The sequence below is a fragment of the Coregonus clupeaformis genome, chromosome 20 (genome assembly GCF_020615455.1).
Source record: "Coregonus clupeaformis isolate EN_2021a chromosome 20, ASM2061545v1, whole genome shotgun sequence".
In the NCBI taxonomy this organism is placed as follows: domain Eukaryota; kingdom Metazoa; phylum Chordata; class Actinopteri; order Salmoniformes; family Salmonidae; genus Coregonus; species Coregonus clupeaformis.
This window is the reverse complement of record NC_059211.1, coordinates 58,808,286-58,832,207: the sequence shown is the minus strand read 5'-3', so window position 1 is coordinate 58,832,207 and position 23,922 is coordinate 58,808,286. Positions and strand designations below refer to the sequence as shown.

Genomic DNA, 23,922 nt, shown 5'->3' with positions numbered 1-23,922 from the left:
GGGCTGCCCTGTGATCCAACTTAATGTGTGTGTGTGTATCGGGGGTTGGATAAAAGCAGAAGACACATTTCTATCTCACATGGACTAATAAAGTATATCTTATGTATTCTTCTCAGTAAAAGCATCTTCTCAGTCTAGGTTCAATTATCTCTGTCTGACACAGTGACAGATTGAATTTGCTCTTCAAGGAAAAAAACAGAGAAGTCCTCCAGTCCTTTGACAGATACAGCTATTTGTTCATCTCTCAATTCATTATTGTGTGAATGCTATTCCAGTAGTGACTTATTGGGTGCTGTTTGTGTCTGGGTGGATGCGTGGAGTGAGCATGAGTTTTCCTTTCTCTTAGGGGCCTGTTCAGCCATGCCTCTGTTTTACTCCGCTCTGCTTATCACATGTACACTGCACACTTGCAAAGGACACATTCGAATATGAACATCAATATGTCACTTTCTCTGACTTTCTCTCTCTCTTTGTTTGTCTTTCTCCATACTCCTCCTTCCCATCTTCCATCCTCTCTCTCCTTGTTTGATGTCTCCCTCTCTCAAAATCAATCCATCATTACCTATCCTCTCCTCCAGCAGGTTCCAGAGGAGGCCTCTGCTGCTGGCGTCCCCAGGATGCTGCCGTCGCTATCGGGTATCTGCCTCCCAGCACCCTGTCAGTCCACCACCAGATCCAACTGCTCACAGCAACAACTACACAACAACAGCAACAGACACATGTAGCTGTGGCACAGGTAGGACTGAGACACACACACACACACACACACGTTGTGTATGTTAAGCAGATGGTGTTTGTAGTACTGTGGATGGGTGAGGAGGTCTTGTTGTTTGAACTACAGTGAGATGGTCATTACCATAACAAATGGTGTTTTTTAACCTTGCCCCGGTGTACTGTGTGTTTGTGTGTGGTTCCTCCTACCTACCATCTTGTTTGTCTGCAGCTCTTCACTTGCTAATATTAACCTTTATGAATCATGTCAACCTTATCTTGTGTGACTTTAACACTAGCTCTCCTACACACACAAACGAACACACACACACACACACACACACACACACACACACACACACACACACACAGTAGCACGTAATACCAATTACTCACAGCAGAAAAAGAGGAATTAATGCATGTACTGTACATCAGTATTAACAAAACATGATTAATAGCAACATGCATGTTGAACCACTGTCACCTTTACAGTGTATCACTGTAGATAACAGGAAAATAGAAAGGTTACAGTTGGGTTACTATTGAATAAAGTCAGATTTGTTTTCAGTGACCTAGTCAGACGCTTAGTCATACACCCACTCACACACTCATCTGTGTGGAATTAACACACACACACACACAACAAACACACACACACACACAGGTTCACACTGCAGCCAGTTAGCGAAGCTCCCCTATTTCCCCCTATTTATACACAACTATCTGAACACACACACACTTACACAACACAAAACCCACACACTGTCAGCGAGTTAGCAACAAGCCTGGAGACCAAAGGCCGCAATTTCACACAACTGAGCTCCCTTTATTTACCTCAAACTGCTTGAACACACATACACACACACATAACTACCTGTCCTAATTGAAGCAGTTGAACCCAAAGTGTCCCTGTTGCTGATCGCTTTGATGTGTTTCAATATTCCAGGAGGCCTGATGTAGCTGTCCTGTCATTGCCTGTACCGAAGTTGTATAACTGAGGTCACACTCTTCCTCTGAGGGCCTATACAGAGAGGTCAAAACAGTAGGCATAAACTACATAACAGTTCCATTACTGTATGGATAGTTTACGTACACACACACATAAAGTGCACACACACACATCTCACACACGGACCACACAGAAAATCAAGGCAGTCCCTCTGCCGTTTTCCCGTGAGTGACGGCAGTGTCACTTTTGATGTGATGTCACACGCACACTCTTATGTCACCCTCTACTTAATCTGAGGCCTGTGATGTTAGTTTATTTATCTCTCCAGCAGCGTTTTGGGCCGTGGTTCCCTGGGGAAAGCCCTGCCTTGTCAGATCAAACCACAGACACAATGTTTTTGATGTTGAAAGAGATAATTTTACAAATACAAGACATGGACAGGAAATAACCCAAACACACACACACACACACAATTTCACACAGCTCAACGCTGGACGGGGACAGGGGGAATAACCAACCTCCCTCCCTCTCCTCCCTTCCAACCGATGTAGGCCTATTAAGTAATGATTAGTGCGGCCTCCTCTTGTTGTTATTGGCTAATTGCTGTTTGTATTGTCTTACTGGTGAAAGTGTAAGCTTTACACTCGGGGGCCATGAGAGCATTAGAGGCAGTCCAACTGAGCTAAGGAGTCTGGCCTTATCCTGCTTATCTGTCTGTCCAAACCCCAGCTCACTGCATAGGCATGGATAAACCCATCAGTTCCTGCTGCCTGCCTGCCGTGCCGTGGGCATTAAGACTTTGCCCACAGCTAGTTTCAACTGGTCCTTGATGAGTAAGGAAAATAAAAAACCCACTCTGAGGTTAAAAAAGAAGACAATAATAAGCTGTAGGAAACACAACATTTGGGAAAGTAAGTGAATCAAATCAAATCAAATTGTATTGGTCACATGCGCCGAATACAAATAGGTGCAGACATCACAGTGAAATGCTTACTTACAGCCCTTAACCAACAGTGCATTTATTTTAACAAAAAAGAAAAAATAAAACAACAACAAAGAAAGTGTTGAGAAAAAAAGAGCATAAAATAACAGTAGGGAGGCTATATAACAGGGTACCGTGCAGAGTCAATGCACCGGCTAGTTGAGGTAGTTGAAGTAATATGACATGTGGGTAGAGTTAAAGTGACTATGCATAAATAATTAACAGAGTAGCGCAGCGTAAAAAAGGATGGGGTGGGGGGCAGAAATAGTCGTCGTAGCCATGATTAGCTGTTCAGAGTCTTATGGCTAGGGGGTAGAAGCTGTTGAGAAGTCTTTTGGACCTAGACTTGGCACTCGGGACCGTTGCCGATGCGTAGCAGAGAGAACAGTCTATGACTAGGTGGCTGGAGTCTCTTGACAATTTTGAGGGCCTTCCTCTGACACCGCCTGGTATAGAGTCCTGGATGGCAGGAAGCTTGGCCCCAGTGATGTACTGAGCCACGCACTACCTCTGTAGTGCCTTGCGGTCGGAGGCCAAGCAGTTGCCATACCAGGCGGTGATGCAACCAGTCAGGATGCTCTCGATGGTGCAGCTGTATAATTTTTTGAGGATCTGAGGACCCATGCCAAATCTTTTTCAGTCTCCTGAGGGGGAATAGGCTTTGTCGTGCCTCTTCCGACTGTCTTGGTGTGTTTGGACCATGATAGTTCGTTGGTGATGTGGACACCAAGGAACTTGAAGCTCTCAACCTGTTCCACTACAGCCCGCGATGAGAATGGGGGCGTGCTCTGTCCTCTTTTTTTTTCCTGTAGTCCACAATCATCTCCTTTGTCTTGGTCACGTTGAGGGAGAGGTTGTTGTCCTGGCACCACACGGCCAGGTCTCTGACCTCCTCCCCTATAGGCTTTCTCATCGTGTATCGGTGATCAGGCCTACCACTGTTGTGTCGGTGGCAAACTTAATGATGGTGTTGGAGTCGTGCCTGGCCATGCAGTCATGGGTGAACAGAGATACAGGAGGGACTGAGCACGCACCCTGAGGGGCCCCCGTGGTTGAGGATCAGTGTGGCAGATGTGTTGTTACCTACCCTTACCACCTGGGGGCGGCCCGTCAGGAATTCCAGGATCCAGTTGCAGAGGGAGGTGTTTAGTCCCAGGATCCTTAGCTTAGTGATGAGCTTAGAGGGCACTATGGTGTTGAATGCTGAGCTGTAGTCAATGAAAAGCATTCTCACGTAGGTGTTCCTCTTGTCCAGGTGGGAAAGGGCAGTGTGGAGTGCAATAGAGATTGCATCATCTGTGGATCTGTTGGGGCGGTATGCAAATTGGAGTGGGTCTAGGTTTCTGGGATAATGCTGTTGATGAGCCATGACCAGCCTTTCAAAGCACTTCATGGCTACAGACGTCAGTGCTACGGGTCGGTAGTCATTTAGGCAGGTTATCTTAGAGTCCTGGGGCACAGGGACTATGGTGGTCTGCTTGAAACATGTTGGTATTACAGACTCAGTCAGGGACATGTTGAAAATGTCAGTGAAGACACTTGCCAGTTGGTCAGCACATGCTCGGAGTACACGTCCCTGGTAATCCGCTCTGGCCCTGCGGCCTTGTGAATGTTGACCTGCTTAAAAGTCTTACTCACATCGGCTACGGAGAGCGTGATCACATAGTCATCCGAACAGCTGGTGCTCTCATGCATGCTTCAGTGTTGCTTTGCCTCGGCGAGCATGCAAGTGGTTTAGCTTGCCTGGTAGGCTTGTGTCACTGGGCAGCTCGCGGCTGTGCTTCCCTTGTAGTCTGTAATAGTTTTCAAGCCCTGCCACATCCGACGGCGTCAGAGCCAGTGAAGCAGAGGAGGATGTGACTGCCTTGTGGAAGTCTAGTTCTGAAGGCCAGAGTGTGTGTGTGTCGTGTGTGCATGTGTGTGTGCGCATGTGCCTGTGTGTGTGTGTCTGTACTTTCTTGCGTGTGTGTGAGACTGGGTACCCGGGTTAGCTGGACCTGATTGAAAGCACCCCTCTAACTCCCTGTCTGCCAGTCCAGTCAGTCAATCGCCCTGAGAGGGTGATGATGTCACTATTGACTTTGTGCAACAGACAGTCAGGAAGAAAATATTTGATCTCCGCCAATCAGGTGTCAAGGTGGGTCAAGCATATAACTTCTCTTTAGTCTCAGAGGGAGGGCCAGGAGAGCGAATAGCGATCGGCCCAGTTAGGTTGGTACAACGCCAACTCTCTGAGACTGAAAGGACTTCTAACCAAAGTGCTGACGGTAGCTGAGAAAGTTAGAAGTTAGCTCAGTCCGGGGAAAACTCACACTTATCACAATCATTTAGAGTTGAAAGGAGAGAAGAAGAGGAAAGGATGAGAGAGGGAGAGGAGGAGAGAATAATTATTAACTTAATCAGTGAAGTGTGAATACTTGTGTTTAATGAGACTCTTACACTGCAGAGCAGAACCTACACTGAACTCAAATATAAACGCAGCATGTAAAGTGTTGGTCCCATATTTCATGAGAGGAAATAAAAGATCCCAGAAATTTTCCAAACGCACAAAAAGCTTATTTCTCTCAGATTTTGTTCACAAATGTGTTTACATCCCTGCTAGTAAGCATTTCTCCTTTGCCAAGATAATCCTTCCATGTGACAGGTGTGGCCTATCAAGAAGCTGATTTAACAGCATGATCATTACACTGGAGCATCTTGTGCTGGGGGACAATAAAAGCCACTCTAAAATGTGCAGTTTTGTCACACAACAGAATGCCACAAATGGCATGCTGACTGCAGGAATGTCCACCAGAGCTATTGCCAGATAATACAGTGGGGAGAACAAGTATTTGATACACTGCCGATTTTGCAGGTTTTCCTACTTACAAAGCATGTAGAGGTCTGTACATTTTTATCATAGGTACACTTCAACTGTGAGAGATGGAATCTAAAACAAAAATCCAGAAAATCATATTGTATGATTTTTAAGTAATTAATTTGCATTTTATTGCATGACATAAGTATTTGATCACCTACCAACCAGTAAGAATTCCGGCTCTCACAGACCTGTTAGTTTTTCTTTAAGAAGCCCTCCTGTTCACCACTCATTACCTGTATTAACTGCACCTGTTTGAACTCGTTACCTGTATAAAAGACACTGTCCACACACTCAATCAAACAGACTCCAACCTCTCCACAATGGCCAAGACCAGAGAGGCTGTGCAAGGACATCAGGGATAAAATTGTAGACCTGCACAAGGCTGGGATGGGCTACAGGACAATAGGCAAGCAGCTTGGTGAGAAGGCAACAACTGTTAATGCAATTATTAGAAAATGGAAGAAGTTCAAGATGACGGTCAATCACCCTCGGTCTGGGGCTCCATGCAAGATCTCACCTCGTGGGGCATCAATGATCATGAGGAAGGTGAGGGATCAGCCCAGAACTACACGGCAGGACCTGGTCAATGACCTGAAGAGAGCTGGGACCACAGTCTCAAAGAAAACCATTAGTAACACACTACGCCGTCATGGGATTAAAAATCCTGCAGCGCACGCAAGGTCCCCTGCTCAAGCCAGCGCATGTCCAGGCCTGTCTGATGTTTGCCAATGACCATCTGGATGATCCAGAGGAGGAATGGGAGAAGGTCATGTGGTATGATGAGACAAAAATAGAGCTTTTTGGTCTAAACTCCACTCGCCGTGTTTGGAGGAAGAAGAAGGATGAGTACAACCCCAAGAACACCATCCCAACCGTGAAGCATGGAGGTGGAAACATCATTCTTTGGGAATGCTTTTCTGCAAAGGGGACAGGACGACTGCACCGTATTGAGGGGAGGATGGATGGGGCCATCTATTGCGAGATCTTGGCCAACAACCTCCTTCCCTCAGTAAGAGCATTGAAGATGGGTCGTGGCTGGGTCTTCCAGCATGACAACGACCCGAAACACACAGCCAGGGCAACTAAGGAGTGGCTCCGTAAGAAGCATCTCAAGGTCCTGGAGTGGCCTAGCCAGTCTCCAGACCTGAACCCAATAGAAAATCTTTGGAGGGAGCTGAAAGTCCGTATTGCCCAGCGACAGCCCTGAAACCTGAAGGATCTGGAGAAGGTCTGTATTGAGGAGTGGGCCAAAATCCCTGCTGCAGTGTGTGCAAACCTGGTCAAGACCTACAGGAAACGTATGATCTCTGTAATTGCAAACAAAGGTTTCTGTACCAAATATTAAGTTCTGCTTTTCTGATGTATCAAATACTTATGTCATCCAATAAAATGCAAATTATTTACTTAAAAATCATACAATGTGATTTTCTGGATTTTTTTTAGATTCCGTCTCTCACAGTTGAAGTGTACCTATGATAAAAATTACAGACCTCTACATGCTTTGTAAGTAGGAAAACCTGAAAAATCGGCTGTGTATCAAATACTTGTTCTCCCCACTGTATATGTTAATTTATCTACCATAAGCCACCTCCATCATCTTTTTAGAGAATTTGGCAGTACGTCCAACCGGCCACACAACCGCAGACCATGTGTATGGCCACGTGTGGGTGAGCGGTTTGCTGATGTCAACGTTGTGAACAGAGTGCCCCATGGTGGCGGTGGGGTTACGGTATGGGTAGGCATAAGCTAAGGACAACGAACACAATTGCATGTTATTGATGGCAATTTGAATGCACAGAGATACCGTGACGAGATCCTGAAGCCCATTGTCGTGCCATTCATCCGCCGCCATCACCTCATATTTCAGCATGATAATGCACGGCCCCATGTCGCAAGGATCTGTACACAATTCTTGGAAGCTGAAAATGTCCCAGTTCTTCCATGGCCTGCATACTCACCAGACATGTCACCCATTGAGCACGTTTGGGATGCTCTGGATCAACGTGTACAACAGCATGTTCCAGTTCCCGCCAATATCCTGCAACTTTGCACAGCCATTGAAGAGGAGTGGGACAACATTCCACATACCATAATCAACAGTCTGACCAACTCGATGCAAAGGAGAGGTTTCGCACTGCATGAGGCAAATGGTGGTCACAGATACTGACTGGTTTTCTGATCCACGGCCCTACTTTTTTTTTAAAGGTATCTTTGACCAACATATGCATATCTGTATTCCCAGTCATGTGAAATCCATAGATTAGGGCCTAATTTATTTAAATTGACTGATTTCCTTACATGAACTGTAACTCAGTAAAATGGGCTCCCGAGTGGCGCAGCGGTCTAAGGCACTGCATCTCAGTGCTTGAGGCGTCACTACAGACCCCCTGGTTTGATTCCAGGCTGTATCACAACCGGCCGTGATTGGGAGTCCCATAGGGCAGCGCACAATTGGCCCAGCGTTGTCCGGGTTTGGCCGGTGTAGGCCATCATTGTAAATACGAATTTGTTCTTAACTGACTTGCCTAGTTAAATAAAGATAAAATAAATAAAAATTGTTGCATTTATATTTTTGTTCAGTATAATTCATACCCTGCTGGAAGTTAGCTCACACACACACACACACACACACACACACACACACACACACACACACACACACACACACACACACACACACACACACACACACACACACACACACACTCTGTCTCTCTCTGCCTGGCTGCATAAACTACATGAGGATAATCCTGAACTGGGTGGTAATAGAGTTGTACATCCTCTGGTTCTTGTAGGAACGTCACCTCAACACTAAGTCGTTGATTGAGAAGGAACGTTTTAGGGTGGAGGGATTTTCCCCCCCGAAACCCTTTTCAACGGGTGCACTTAGGCTGTTTGCTAATCCAGACTTGCAGGTGTCACTGGAAGTTCAACTACGTTTTAGTCTGTTACAGTTCATTAGAGACTGTAATTATTGAGCCATCTATGTTGCATTATTTCTGTACCCTCACTGCCTCCAGTCCCAGAAATGATTACCTGTGGAATCCCGTGTCATCAAACCAAACTCTGCTTCAAAGCATTTAATTACTGTTTCTTTGATTAAATTTGCAGAAAATGCTGTAAGGTGTTGATAAGAACATGTCTGTCTATCTCCCTCTCTGCATTCATCTCTATCTCTCAATTATCTCACACACAGAGACACATACAGTCTCTCTGTGCTCTGTGTTATTATTCAGGCTGCATTCACCATCACCACAGAGCAGCGTTTTTGCAGCGTGTCTCACAGGACTTCAAAAGTCACGTCTTGGACAAATGTGACACCTTCCTTCTCCAAGACCTGTCGGATTAAACTCAGTTTAGCTTTCACACTTTTATCAGTACAGCATGTCTTCTTCTCAGAGTCACGAACCTCGGCCCCCATATCTCATGTTGTGTCCTGGCAGTGCTTGCGGTGTCGTACGGCAGTATATTACCCTGACAGCGCCGTTAGACTGTCTGGATTTACAGATGAACTCTGAGGGTGATGTACTAATGGAGGCTAGATCACTGCCATTTGTCGCTAAGTGGAGTGATGATGGAATCTGATCTGTCTTTTACCCTCTCTCAAAACAATCAATCAATCAAATGTTATTTATGAAGCCCTTTTTACATCAGAAGATGTCACAAAGTGCTATACAGAAACCCAGCCTAAAACCCCAAACAGCAAGCAATGCAGATGTAGAAGCGCGATGGCTAGGAGAAACTCCCTAGAAAGGCAGAAACCTAGGAAGAAACCTAGAGAGGAACCAGGCTCTGAGGGGTGGCCAGTCCCCTTCTGGCTGTGCCGGGTGGAGATTATAACAGTACATTGCCATTAAGGCCAGATCTTTCTCCAAGATGTTCAAACGTTCATTGATGACCAGCAGGGTCAAATAATAATCACAGTGGTTGAAGAGGTTGCAACAGGTCAGTACATCAGGAGTAAATGTCACTTGGCTTTTCATAGCCGGGCATTTAGAGGTTGAAATAGCAGGTGCGGTAGAGAGAGAGAGTTGAAAACAGCAGGTCCGGGACAAGGTAGCACGTCCGGTGAACAGGTCCGGGTTCCATAGCCGCAGGCAGAAGAGTGGAACCTGGTGGACAGGTGGACTGGGGACAGCAAGGAGTCATCAGGCCAGGTAGTTCTGAGGCATGGTCCTAGGGCTCAGGTCCTCCGGGATGGGAGGGAGAGAGGGAGAGAGAGAGAATTAGAGGGAGCATACTTAAATTCACACAGGACACTGGATAAGACAGGAGAATAACACCAGATATAACAGACTGACGCTAGCCCCCCGGCACATAGACTATTGCAGCATAGATACTGGAGGCTGAGACGGGGGTGTCGGGAGACACTGTGGCCCCGTCCGACGATACCCCCGGACAGGGCCAACCAGGCAGGATAATAACCCCACCCACTTTGCCAAAGCACAGCCCCCACACCACCAGAGGGATATCAACAGACCACCAACCTACTACCCTGAGACAAGGCTGAGTATAGCCCACGAAGATCTCATCCACTGCACAAGCTTGAGGGAGCAACAACTCGGACAGGAAGATCACGTCAGTGACTCAACCCACTCAAGTGATGCACCCCTCCTAGGGACGGCATGGAAAGCACCAGTAAGCCAGTGACTCAGCCCCCGTAATAGGGTCAGAGGCAGAGAATCCCAATGGAGAGACAGGAACCGGCCAGGCAGAGACAGCAAGAGCGGTTTGTCGCTCAAGTGACTTTCCGTTCACCTTCGCACCCCTGGGCCAGACTACACTCAATCATAGGACCTACTGAAGAGATTAGTCTTCAGTAAAGACTTAAAGGTCGAGACTGAGTCTGCGTCTCTCACATAGGCAGACCATTCCATAAAAATTTAGCTCTATAGGAGAAAGCCCTGCCTCCAGCTGTTTGCTTAGAAATTCTAGGGACAATAAGGAGGCCTGCGTCTTGTGACCATAGCGTACGTGTAGGTATGTACGGTAGGACCAACTCTGAGATATAGGTAGGAGCAAGCCCATGTAATGCTTTGTAGGTTAGCAGTAAAACCTTGAAATCAGCCCTAGCCTTAACAGGAAGCCCGTATAGAGAGGCTAGCACTGGAGTAATATGATCAAATTTTGTGGTTCTAGTCAAGATTCTAGCAGCCGTGTTTAGCACTAACCAAAGTTTATTTAGTGCTTTATCCGGGTAGCCGGAGAGTAGAGCATTGAAGTATTCTAATCTAGAAGTGACAAAAGCATGGATTAGCTTTTATGTAACATTTCTGGACAAAAACTTTCTGATTTTTGCAATGTTACGAAGATGGAAAAAAGCTGTCCTTGAAATATTCTTGATATGTTCATCAAAAGAGAGATCAGGGTCCAGAGTAACGCCGAGGTCCTTCACAGTTTTCTTTGAGACGACTGTACAACCATCAACATTAATTGTCAGATCCAACAGAAGATCACTTTGTTTCTTGGGACCTAGAACTAGCATCTCACCGAAACGTACAATTGATTTGTCAGAGGACAAACCATCCACAGAGACTAACTGATATCTTTCCGACAGATAAGATCTAAACCAGGCAAGAACTTGTCCATGTAGACCAATTAAGGTTTCCAATCTCTCCAAAAGAATGTGGTGATCGATGGTGTCAAAACCAGCACTAAGGTATAGGAGCACGAGGACAGATGTAGAGCCTTGGTCTAACGCCATTAAAATATAATTTACCACCTTCACGAGTGCGGTCTCAGTGCTATGATGGGGTCTAAAACCAGACTGAAGCGTTTCGTATACATTTTTTGTCTTCAGGAAGGCAGTGAGTTGATGCACAACAGCTTTTTTCAAAAAAATTGAGAGGAATGGGAGATTCGATATAGGCTAATAGTTTTTTACATTTTCTGGGTCAAGGTTTGGCATTTTCAAGAGAGGCTTTATTACTGCGACTTTTAGTGAGTTTTGTACACATCCAGTGGATAGGGAGCCATTTATTATGTTCAACATAGGAGGGCCAAGCACAGGATGTAGCTCTTTCAGTAGTTTAGTTGGAATAGGGTCCAGTATGCAGCTTGAAGGTTTAGAGGCCATTACTATTTTCATGAATGTGTCAAGAGATATAGGATTAAAAAACTTGAGTGTCTCCATTGATCCTAGGTCCTGGCAGTTTTGTGCAGACTCAGGACAACTGATCTTTGGAGAAATACGCAGATTCAAAGTGGAGTCCGTAATTTGCTTTCTAATGATCATGATCTTTTTGTCGAAGAAGTTCATGAATTCATCACTGCTGAAGTGAAAGGCATCCTCTCTTGGGGAATGCTGCTTTTTAGTTAGCTTTGCGACAGTATCAAATATACATTTTGGATTGTTCTTATTCTCCTCAATTAGGTTGGAAAAATAGGATGATCGAGCAGCAGTGAGGGCTCTTCAATATTGCTCTGTACTTTGTTTCCAAGCTAGTAGGAAGACTTCCAGTTTGGTGGAGCGCCATTTACGTTCCAATTTTCTGAATGCTTGCTTCAGGCCTCTGGTCTTTTCTGTATACCGGGGAGCTAGTTTCTTGTGACAAATGTTTTTTGTTTTTAGGGGTGCCACTGCATCTAGGGTATTACGCAAGGTTAAATGTAGATCCTCAGTTAGGTCGTTAACTGATTTTTGTACTCCGATGTCCTTGAGTAGTTGGAGGGAGTCTGGAAGGGCCTCTAGGAATCTTTGGGTTGTCTGAGAATTTATAGCATGGCTTTTGATGGTCCTTGGTTGGGGTCTGAACAGATTATTTGTTGCGATTGTAAACATAATAAGATGGTGGTCCGATAGTCCAGGGTTATGAGGAAAAACATTTAGATCCACAATATTTATTCCACGGGACAAAACTAGATCCAGGGTATGACTGTGGCAATGAGTAGGTCCGGAGACATGTTAGACAAAACCCACTGAGTCGATGATGGCTCTGAAAGCCTTTTGAAGTGGGTCTGTGGACTTTTCCATATGAATATTAAAGTCACCAAAAATTAGAATATTATCTGCCATGACTACAAGGTCCGATAGGAATTCATGGAACTCAGTGAGGAACTCTGTATACAGCCCAGGAGGCCTGTAAACAGTAGCTATAAAAAGTGATTGAGTAGGCTGCATAGATTTCATGACTAGAAGCTCAAAAGACGAAAACGCAGTCATTTTTGGAGGGGTACATTTATACATTTGCTATCGTAAATGTTAGCAACACCTCCGCCTTTGCGGGATGCGCGGGGGATATGGTCACTAGTGTAACTAGAAGGAGAGGCCTCATTTAATACAGTAAATGAATCAGGCTTAAGCCATGTTTCAGTCAGGCCAATCACATCAAGATTATGATCAGTGATTAGTTCATTGACCATAACTGCCTTGGAAGTGAGGGATCTAACATTAAGTAGCCCTATTTTGAGATGTGAGATATCACAATCTCTTTCAATAATGACAGGAACGGAGGAGGTCTTTATTCCAGTGAGATTGCTAAGGCGACCACCGCCATGTTTAGTTTTGCTCAACCTAGATCGAGGCACAGACACGGTCTCAATGGGGATAGCTGAGCTGACTACACTGACTGTGCTAGTGGCAGACTCCACTAAGCTGGCAGGCTGGCTAAAAGCCTGTTGGCTGGCCTGCACCCTATCTCATTGTGGAGCTAGAGGAGTTAGAGCCCTGTCTATGTTGGTAGATAAGATGAGAGCACCCCTCCAGCTAGGATGGAGTCTGTCACACCGTCCAGGGGTGGATGGGGGGTGAGGATGAGAAGAGCTAGGGGGAGAGAGGAGAGTGAAGGGGGAGATGGGGAGAGAATAAAGGGAGAGTACACTAAGCGGAAGAGGGGAGGGTGTGGGGTTGAAGAGTGGCTCCATCTTGTGTCTGTATGGTTCAGAGGCTTCTTATTAGACACAAAGTCCTTCAGCTGTTTTTCCCATTCCATCACCATCAACTGTTTGTCTTTACAGTTATTACATCACCAATGATGATAGACAGCTATACATCCGCGTTCAAATGAAATCAACGTTTATTGGTCGCGCACACAGATGTTTTGCAGGTGTTATCGCAGCGGCAGCGAAATGCTTATGTTTCCAACAGTGCAGCAATATCTAGCAATACAATAACAATACACACATAATCCTAAACTAAAAAAAGAACAAGAAGTTAAGACACATCAGAATGAGCGATATCAGAACGAGCAATGTCAGAATCCGGAATATAAATACTGTATATGAATAGAAAAGGTGTGTACAGAAGCAGTAGTCATCTACGATGAGCCATGACTAGAATAGAGTATATACAGTTGAAGTCGGAAGTTTACATACACTTAGGTTGGAGTAATTAAAACTTGTTATTCAACCACTACACAAATGTCTTGTTAACAAACTATAGTTTTGGCAAGTTGGTTAGGACATCTACTTTGTGCATGACACAAGTCATTTTTCCAACAATTGTTTACAGACAGATTATTTCACTTATAGTTCACTGTATCACAATTCCAGTGAGTCAGAAGTTTACATACACTAAATTGACTGTGCCTTTAAACAGCTTGGAAAATTCCAGAAAATTGTGTCATGGCTTTAGAAGCTTCTGATAGGCTAATTGACATCAATTTGAGTCAATTGGAGGTGTACCTGTGGATGTATTTCAAGGCCTACCTTCAAACTCAGTGCCTCTTTGCTTGACATCATTGTAAAATCAAAATAAATCAGCCAAGACCTCAGAAAAAAATGCCTGAAGGTACCACGTTAATCTGTTCAAACAATAGTACGCAAGTATAAACACCATGGGACCACGCAGCCGTCATACCGCTCAGGAAGGAGACGCGTTCTGTCTCCTAGAGATGAACGTACTTTGGTGTGAAAAGTGCAAATCAATCCCAGAACAACAGCAAAGGACCTTGTGAAGATGCTGGAGGAAATAGGTACAAAGTATCTATATCCACAGTAAAACGAGTCCTATATCGACATAACCTGAAAGGCCGCTCAGCAAGGAAGAAGCCACTGCTCCAAAACCGCCATAAAAAAGCCAGACTACGGTTTGCAACTGCACATGGGGACAAAGATCGTACTTTTTGGAGAAATGTAATCTGGTCTGATTAAACAAAAATAGAACTGTTTGGCCATAATGACCATCGTTATGTTTGGAGGAAAAGGGGGGCGGCTTGCAAGCTGAAGAACACCATCCCAACCGTGAAGCACGGGGGTGGCAGCATCATGCTGTGGGGGTGCTTTGCTGCAGGAGGGACTGGTGCACTGCACAAAATAGATGGCATCATGAGGAAGGAAAATTATGTGGATATATTGAAGCAACATCTCAAGACATCAGTCAGGAAGTTAAAGCTTGGTCTTTCAAATGGACAACGACCCCAAGCATACTTCCAAAGTTGTGGCAAAATGGCTTAAGGACAACAAAGTCAAGGTATTGGAGTGGCCATCACAAAGCCCCGACCTCAATCCTATAGAAAATGTGTGGGCAGAACTGAAAAAGCGTGTGCGAGCAAGGATGCCTACAAACCTGACTCAGTAAAACCAGCTCTGTCAGGAGGAATGGGCCAGAATTCACCCAACTTATTGTGGGAAGCTTGTGGAAGGCTACCCGAAACGTTTGACCCAAGTTAAACAATTTAAAGGCAATGCTACCAAATACTAATTGAGTGTATGTAAACTTCTGACCCACTGGGAATGTGATGAAATAAATAAAAGCTGAAATAAATCATTCTCTGGGGCATCAATGATCATGAGGAAGGTGAGGGATCAGCCCAGAACTACACGACAGGACCTGGTCAATGACCTGAAGAGAGCTGGGACCACAGTCTCAAAGAAAACCATTAGTAACATACTACGCCGTCATTGATTAAAATCCTGCAGCGCACGCAAGGTCCCCCTGCTCAAGCCAGCGCATGTCCAGGCCCGTCTGAAGTTTGCCAATGACCATCTGGATGATCCAGAGGAGGAATGGGAGAAGATCATGTGGTCTGATGAGACAAAAATAGAGCTTTTTGGTCTAAACTCCACTCGCCGTGTTTGGAGGAAGAAGAAGGATGAGTACAACCCCAAGAACACCATCCCAACCGTGAAGCATGGAGGTGGAAACATCATTCTTTAGAGATGCTTTTCTGCAAAGGGGACAGGACGACTGCACCGTATTGAGGGGAGGATGGATGGGGCCATGTATCGCGAGATCTTGGCCAACAACCTCCTTCCCTCAGTAAGAGCATTGAAGGTGGGTTGTGGCTGGGTCTTCCAGCATGACAACGACCCGAAACACACAGCCAGGGCAACTAAGGAGTGGCTCCGTAAGAAGCATCTCAAGGTCCTGGAGTGGCCTAGCCAGTCTCCAGACCTGAACCCAATAGAACATCTTTGGAGGGAGCTGAAAGTCCGTATTGCCCAGCGACAGCCCCGAAACCTGAAGGATCTGGAGAAGGTCTGTATGGAGGAGTGGGCCAAAATCCCTGCTGCAGTGTGTGCAAACCTGGTCAAGACCTACAGGAAACATATGATTTCTGTAATTGCAAACAAAGGATTCTGTACCAAATATTAAGTTCTGCTTTTCTGATGTATCAAATACTCATGTCATGCAATAAAATGCAAATTAATTACTTAAAAATCATACAATGTTATTTTCAGGATTTTTGTTTTAGATTCCGTCTCTCACAGTTGAAGTGTACCTATGATAAAAATTACAGACCTCTACATGCTTTGTAAGTAGGAAAACCTGCAAAATCGGCAGTGTATCAAATACTTGTTCTCCCCACTGTAGGTCCTGGATGGCAGGAAGCTTGGCCCCAGTGATGTAGTGGGCCGTATGCACTGCCCTCTGTAGAGCCTTACGGTCGGATGCCAAGCAGTTGCCATACCAGGCGTCGATGCAACCGGTCAGGATGCTCTCGATGGTGCAGCTGTATAACTTTTTGAGGATCTGGGGACCCATGCCAAATATTTTCAGTCTCCTTAGGGGGAAAAGGCGTTGCTGTGCCCTCTTCACGACTGTCTTGGTGTGTTTGGACCATGATAGTTTGTTGGTGATGTGGACACCAAGGAACTTGAAACTCTCAACCCGTTCCACTACAGCCCCGTCGATGTGAATGGGGGAGTGTTCGGCCCTCCTTTTCCTGTAATCCACGATCAGCTCCTTTGTCTTGCTCACGTTGAGGGAGAGGTTGTTGTCCTGGCACCACACTGCCAGGTCTCTGACCTCCTCCCTATAGGCTGTGATCAGGCCTACCACTGTTGTGTCGTCAGCAAACTTAATGATAGAAGTTGTTTATCAGTCTCTCATCCCAGCTTTGATGCACCTGTACTGTCTCCACTTTCTAGATGATAGCGGGGTGTACAGGCCGTGGCTCGGGTGGCTTTGGTCCTTGATGATCATCTTGGCCGTCCTGTAACACCAGGTGCTGTAGTTTTCCTGGAGGGCAGGCATTGTGCCCCCGGTAATGCTCTGGGCCCGCACCACCATCTGGAGAGCCCTGCAGTTGCGGGCGGTGCAGTTGCCGTACCAGGCGGTGATACATCCTGACAGAATGCTCTCGATGGTGCATCTGTAGAAGATTGTGAGGTTTGTAGGGGCCAAGCCAAATGTATTCTTCAAAATCAAAATCAAATCAAATCAAATTTTATTGGTCACATGCGCCGAATACAACAGGTGCAGACATTACAGTGAAATGCTTACTTACAGCCCTTAACCAACAGTGCATTTATTTTAAACAAAAAAAGTAAGAATAAAACAACAACAAAAAAGTGTTGAGAAAAAAAAGAGCAGAAGTAAAATAAAGTGACAGTAGGGAGGCTATATATACAGTAAAATAAAGTGACAGTAGGGAGGCTATATATACAGGGGGGTACCGTTGCATAGTCAATGTGCGGGGGCACCGGCTAGTTGAGGTAGTTGAGGTAATATGTACATGTGGGTAGAGTTAAAGTGACTATGCATAAATACTTAACAGAGTAGCAGCAGCGTAAAAAGGATGGGGTGGGGGGGCAGTGCAAATAGTCCGGGTAGCCATGATTAGCTGTTCAGGAGTCTTATGGCTTGGGGGTAGAAGCTGTTGAGAAGTCTTTTGGACCTAGACTTGGCACTCCGGTACCGCTTGCCGTGCGGTAGCAGAGAGAACAGTCTATGACTAGGGTGGCTGGAGTCTTTGACAATTTTGAGGGCCTTCCTCTGACACCGCCTGGTATAGAGGTCCTGGATGGCAGGGAGCTTTGCCCCAGTGATGTACTGGGCCGTACGCACCACCCTCTGTAGTGCCTTGCGGTCAGAGGCCAAGCAGTTGCCATACCAGGCGGTGATGCAACCAGTCAGGATGCTCTCGATGGTGCAGCTGTAGAATTTTTTGAGGATCTGAGGACCCATGCCAAATCTTTTTAGTCTCCTGAGGGGGAATAGGCTTTGTCGTGCCCTCTTCACGACTGTCTTGGTGTGTTTGGACCATGATAGTTCATTGGTGATGTGGACACCAAGGAACTTGAAGCTCTCAACCTGTTCCACTACAGCCCCGTCGATGAGAATGGGGGCGTGCTCAGTCCTCTTTTTTTTCCTGTAGTCCACAATCATCTCCTTTGTCTTGGTCACGTTGAGGGAGAGGTTGTTGTCCTGGCACCACACGGCCAGATCTCTGACCTCCTCCCCTATAGGCTGTCTCATCGTTGTCGGTGATCAGGCCTACCACTGTTGTGTCGTCGGCAAACTTAATGATGGTGTTGGAGTCGTGCCTGGCCATGCAGTCATGGGTGAACAGAGAGTACAGGAGGGGGACTGAGCACGCACCCCTGAGGGGCCCCCGTGTTGAGGATCAGTGTGGCAGATGTGTTGTTACCTACCCTTACCACCTGGGGGCGGCCCGTCAGGAAGTCCAGGATCCAGTTGCAGAGGGAGGTGTTTAGTCCCAGGATCCTTAGCTTAGTGATGAGCTTAGAGGGCACTATGGTGTTGAATGCTGAGCTGTAGTCAATGAATAGCATTCTCACGTAGGTGTTCCTCTTGTCCAGGTGGGAAAGGGCAGTGTGGAGTGCGATAGAGATTGCATCATCTGTGGATCTGTTGGGGCGGTATGCAAATTGGAGTGGGTCTAGGGTTTCTGGGATTATGCTGTTGATGTGAGCCATGACCAGTCTTTCAAAGAACTTCATGGCTACAGACGTCAGTGCTACGGGTCGGTAGTCATTTAGGCAGGTTATCTTAGAGTTCTTGGGCACGGGGACTATGGTGGTCTGCTTGAAACATGTTGGTATTACAGACTCAGTCAGGGTCATGTTGAAAATGTCAGTGAAGACACTTGCCAGTTGGTCAGCACATGCTCGGAGTACACGTCCTGGTAATCCGTCTGGCCCTGCGGCCTTGTGAATGTTGACCTGCTTAAAAGTCTTACTCACATCGGCTACGGAGAGCGTGATCACATAGTCGTCCGGAACAGCTGGTGCTCTCATGCATGCTTCAGTGTTGCTTGCCTTGAAGCGAGCATAGAAGTGGTTTAGCCTCGTCTGGTAGGCTTGTGTCACTGGGCAGCTCGCGGCTGTGCTTCCCTTTGTAGTCTGTAATAGTTTTCAAGCCCTGCCACATCCGACGAGCGTCAGAGCCAGTGTAGTATGATTCAATCTTAGACCTGTATTGACTCTTTGCCTGTTTGATGGTTCGTCGGAGGTCATAGCGGGATTTCTTATAAGCGTCCGGGTTAGAGTCCCGTTCCTTGAAAGCGGCAGCTCTACCCTTTAGCTCAGTGCGGATGTTTCCTGTAATCCATGGCTTCTGGTTGGGGTATGTACGTACGGTCACTGTGGGGACGACATCATCGATGCACTTATTGATGAAGCCAGTGACTGATGTGGTGTACTCCTCAATGCTGTCTGAAGAATCCCGGAACATGTTCCAGTCTGTGCTAGCAAAACAGTCCTGTAGCTTAGCATCTGCGTCATCTGACCACTTTTTTATTAGCCGAATCACTGGTGCTTCCTGCTTCAGTTTTTGCTTATAAGCAGGAATCAGGAGGATAGAGTTATGGTCAGATTTGCCAAATGGAGGGCGAGGGAGAGCTTTGTATGCGTCTCTGTGTGTGGAGTAAAGGTGGTCTAGAGTTTTTTCCCCTCTGGTTGCACATTTAACATGCTGGTAGAAATGAGGTAGAACGGATTTAAGTTTCCCTGCATTAAAGTCCCCGGCTACTAGGAGCGCTGCATCTGGATGAGCGTTTTCCTGTTGATTAATGGCCTTGTACAACTCATTCAGTGCAATCTTAATGCCAGCATTGGTTTGTGGTGGTAAATAGACAGCTATGAAAAATATAGATGAAAACTCTCTTGGTAAATAGTGTGGTCTACAGCTTATCATAAGATACTCTACCTCAGGCGAGCAAAACCTCGAGACTTCCTTAGTATTTGATTTTGTGCACCAGCTGTTGTTTACAAATATACACAGACCGCCGCCCTTGTCTTACCAGAGTCAGACGTTCTGTCCTGCCGATGTAGCGTATAGCCTGCTAGCTGAATGTTGTCATTGTTGTCGTTCAGCCACGACTCCGTGAAACATAAGATATTACAGTTTTTAATGTCCCGTTGGTAGGATAACCGTAATCTTAAATCGTCAATTTTATTCTCAAAAGATTGAACGTTGGCTAATAGGATTGATGGGAGAGGCAGTTTACTCGTTCGCCGTCGGATCCTTACAAGGCACCCGGATCTGCGTCCACGATATCTCCGTCTCTTCCTCACGCGAATGACGGGGATCTGGGCCTTGTTGGGTGTCTGTAGAATATCCTTCGCGAACGCCTCGTTGAAGAAAGAGTCTTCGTCCAATGCGAGGTGAGTAATCGCTGTCCTGATATCCAGAAGCTCTCTTTGGTTATAAGAGACAATGGCAGAAACATTATGTACAAAATAAATTACAAATAACGCGGAAAAACACACATAATAGTACAATTGGTTAGAGGGCTGTAAAACGGCAGCCATCTTCTTCCGGCGCTGTTCTTGCGCCTTCTTCACTGCGCTATCGGCGTGAAGGGACCATTTCAGGAACTTGAAGCTTTTGACCCTCTCCACTGCGGCTCTGTCGATGTGGATGTGGGTGTGCTCTCTCTACTGTAGTCCACGATCAGCTCCTTCATTTTGTTGACATTGAGGTTATTTTCCCTGGCATCACTCCGCCAGGGCTCTCACCTCTACCCTGAAGGCTGTCTCGTCATTGTTGGTACTCAGGCCTACCACTGTTGTGTCGTCAGGAAACTTGATGATTGAGTTGGAGACGTGTGTGGCCACGTAGTCATGGTTGAACAGGGAGTACAGGAGGGGGACTGAGCACACACCGCTGTGGGGCCCCCGTGTTGAGTATCTGTGTGGTGGAGGTGTTGTTGCCTACCTTCATCAGGAAGTTTAGGACCCAGTTGCACAGGGAGGGGTTCAGACCCAGGACCCTGAGCTTAGTGATAAGCTTGGAGGGCACTATGGTGTTGAAGGCTGAGCTGTAGTCGATGAACAGCATTCTTACATACAGTGGGGAGAACAAGTATTTGATACACTGCCGATTTTGCAGGTTTTCCTACTTACAAAGCATGTAGAGGTCTGTAATTGTTATCATAGGTACACTTCACCTGTGAGAGATGGAATCTAAAACAAAAATCCAGAAAATCACATTGTATGATTTTTAAGTAATTAATTTGCATTTTATTGCATGACATAAGTATTTGATCACCTACCAACCAGTAAGAATTCCGTCTCTCACAGACCTGTTAGTTTTTCTTTAAGAAGCCCTCCTGTTCTCCACTCATTACCTGTATTAACTGCACCTGTTTGAACTCGTTACCTGTATAAAAGACACCTGTCCACACACTCAATCAAACAGACTCCAACCTCTCCACAATGGCCAAGACCAGAGAACTGTGTAAGGACATCAGGGATAAAATTGTAAACCTGCACAAGGCTGGGATGGGCTACAGGACAATAGGCAAGCAGCTTGGTGAGAAGGAAACAACTGTTGGCGCAATTATTAGAAAATGGAAGAAGTTCAAGATGACGGTCAATCACCCTCGGTCTGGGGCTCCATGCAAGATCTCACCTCGTGGGGCATCAATGATCATGAGGAAGGTGAGGGATCAGCCCAGAACTACACGACAGGACCTGGTCAATGACCTGAAGAGAGCTGGGACCACAGTCTCAAAGAAAACCATTAGTAACATACTACGCCGTCATTGATTAAAATCCTGCAGCGCACGCAAGGTCCCCCTGCTCAAGCCAGCGCATGTCCAGGCCCGTCTGAAGTTTGCCAATGACCATCTGGATGATCCAGAGGAGGAATGGGAGAAGATCATGTGGTCTGATGAGACAAAAATAGAGCTTTTTGGTCTAAACTCCACTCGCTGTGTTTGGAGGAAGAAGAAGGATGAGTACAACCCCAAGAACACCATCCCAACCGTGAAGCATGGAGGTGGAAACATCATTCTTTAGGGATGCTTTTCTGCAAAGGGGACAGGACGACTGCACCGTATTGAGGGGAGGATGGATGGGGCCATGTATCGCGAGATCTTGGCCAACAACCTCCTTCCCTCAGTAAGAGCATTGAAGGTGGGTTGTGGCTGGGTCTTCCAGCATGACAATGACCCGAAACACACAGCCAGGGCAACTAAGGAGTGGCTCCGTAAGAAGCATCTCAAGGTCCTGGAGTGGCCTAGCCAGTCTCCAGACCTGAACCCAATAGAAAATCTTTGGAGGGAGCTGAAAGTCCGTATTGCCCAGCGACAGCCCCGAAACCTGAAGGATCTGGAGACGGTCTGTATGGAGGAGTGGGCCAAAATCCCTGCTGCAGTGTGTGCAAACCTGGTCAAGACCTACAGGAAACATATGATCTCTGTAATTGCAAACAAAGGTTTCTGTACCAAATATTAAGTTCTGCTTTTCTGATGTATCAAATACTTATGTCATGCAATAAAAAGCTAATTAATTACTTAAAAATCATACAATGTGATTTTCTGGATTTTTGTTTTAGATTCCGTCTCTCACAGTTGAAGTGTACCTATGATAAAAATTACAGACCTCTACATGCTTTGTAAATAGGAAAATCTGCAAAATTGGCAGTGTATCAAATACTTGTTCTCCCCACTGTATGTATTTGTCTTGTCCAGGTGAGATAGCGCAGTGTGCAGTGCAATTGCAATTCCGTCGTCTGTGGATCTGTTGGGACGGTATGCAAATTGTAGTGGGTCTAGGGTGTCTGGTAAAGTGGTGGTGATATGATCCTTAACACGCTTGAATGTCTTACTCATGTCTGCCAGGGAGATCAGGAACACACAGACCACGTGAGCGACGGGGGCCTATGTTGCCGGCTCAGTGTTGTTTTCCTCAAAGCGGGCGAAGAAGGTGTTAAGGTTGTCTGGGAGCGAGGCGTCAGTGTCCGCGACGTGGCTGGCTTTCCCTTTATAACCTGTGATTGTCTGGAGTCCCTGCCACATGCGTCTCGTGTCTGAGCCATTGAATTGCGACTACACTTTATTGTTGTTTTGCCTCTTTGAGAGCCTTACGGAGGTCGTAGCTGGTCTGTTTGTACATGTCCATGTACCCAGTCACCTTGCCGTGGTTAAATGCGTTGGTTTTGCATGAATGCTGCCATCTATCCACAGTTTTTTGTTTGGATGAATTCTAATCGTCACAGTAGCATTACCTTGGTTACAGAATTTTTGTAGCTATGGTACATGTATGATGAAACAGAATAATATAATCTTGTTAAATTGAAAGACAGAATCAGAGAGCTTCAGACTCTCTAGCTACAGCCTCATGACTCTATTCATGCTCCATTCTCCTTGATGTGAGAAATTAATGCAGTGCTTTAGAGTCATGGGCTGTATACCAAGCCAGAAATAGCCCTTTGTATTCATAATGCTCCTTGAAGTAAGAAAACCACAGCAGAAGTGTTCCTATATAAACCATCACAAAGTTTGAAGTAGAAGCGCTCGCTCAATGTCAAGTTAGAAATACCACAGTAGCACTCATTGTCAACCATTCACATATCGATGGGCCTTTTTCTTTGCAATATCTTCATTGCTTGTCTTGTCAGGAAATATGCCAGCAGCATACCACCCTGCATCCCACTGCTGGCTTGCCTCTGAAGTTAAGCAGGATTGGTCTAGTCGGTCCCTGGATGGGAGACCAGATGCTGCTGGAAGTGGTGTTGGAGGGCCAGTAGGAGGCACTCTTTTCTCTGGTCTAAAAATATCCCAGTACCCTGGCAGTGATTGGGGACATTGCCCTGTGTAGGGTGCTGTCTTTTGGATGGGATGTCACTGAAGATCCCATGGCACTAAGAGTAGTGGTGTTAACCTGGCTAATTTCCCAATTTGCCCCTCTCATTCAATGTATGTGGTAAAATATGCAGCACATCCAATTAGGGCTGTGACTGTCATAGAATTTTGGATGATGGTTATTGGTCAGCCAAATGACCGCTGT

General features: G+C 46.0%; 1 protein-coding gene across 1 annotated transcript in view; it reads left to right on the top strand.

Moving 5' to 3' along the window:
- Positions 1–700: 700 nt before the first annotated feature.
- The window catches only part of LOC123481445 (carboxyl-terminal PDZ ligand of neuronal nitric oxide synthase protein-like), a gene marked incomplete at its 5' end in the record, with an annotated part of 47,481 nt that continues 24,259 nt past the window's right edge, over positions 701–23,922 (top strand). The window contains 1 exon segment of the mRNA XM_045205595.1: positions 701–736. Coding sequence (XP_045061530.1) covers positions 701–736 — 36 coding nt within the window.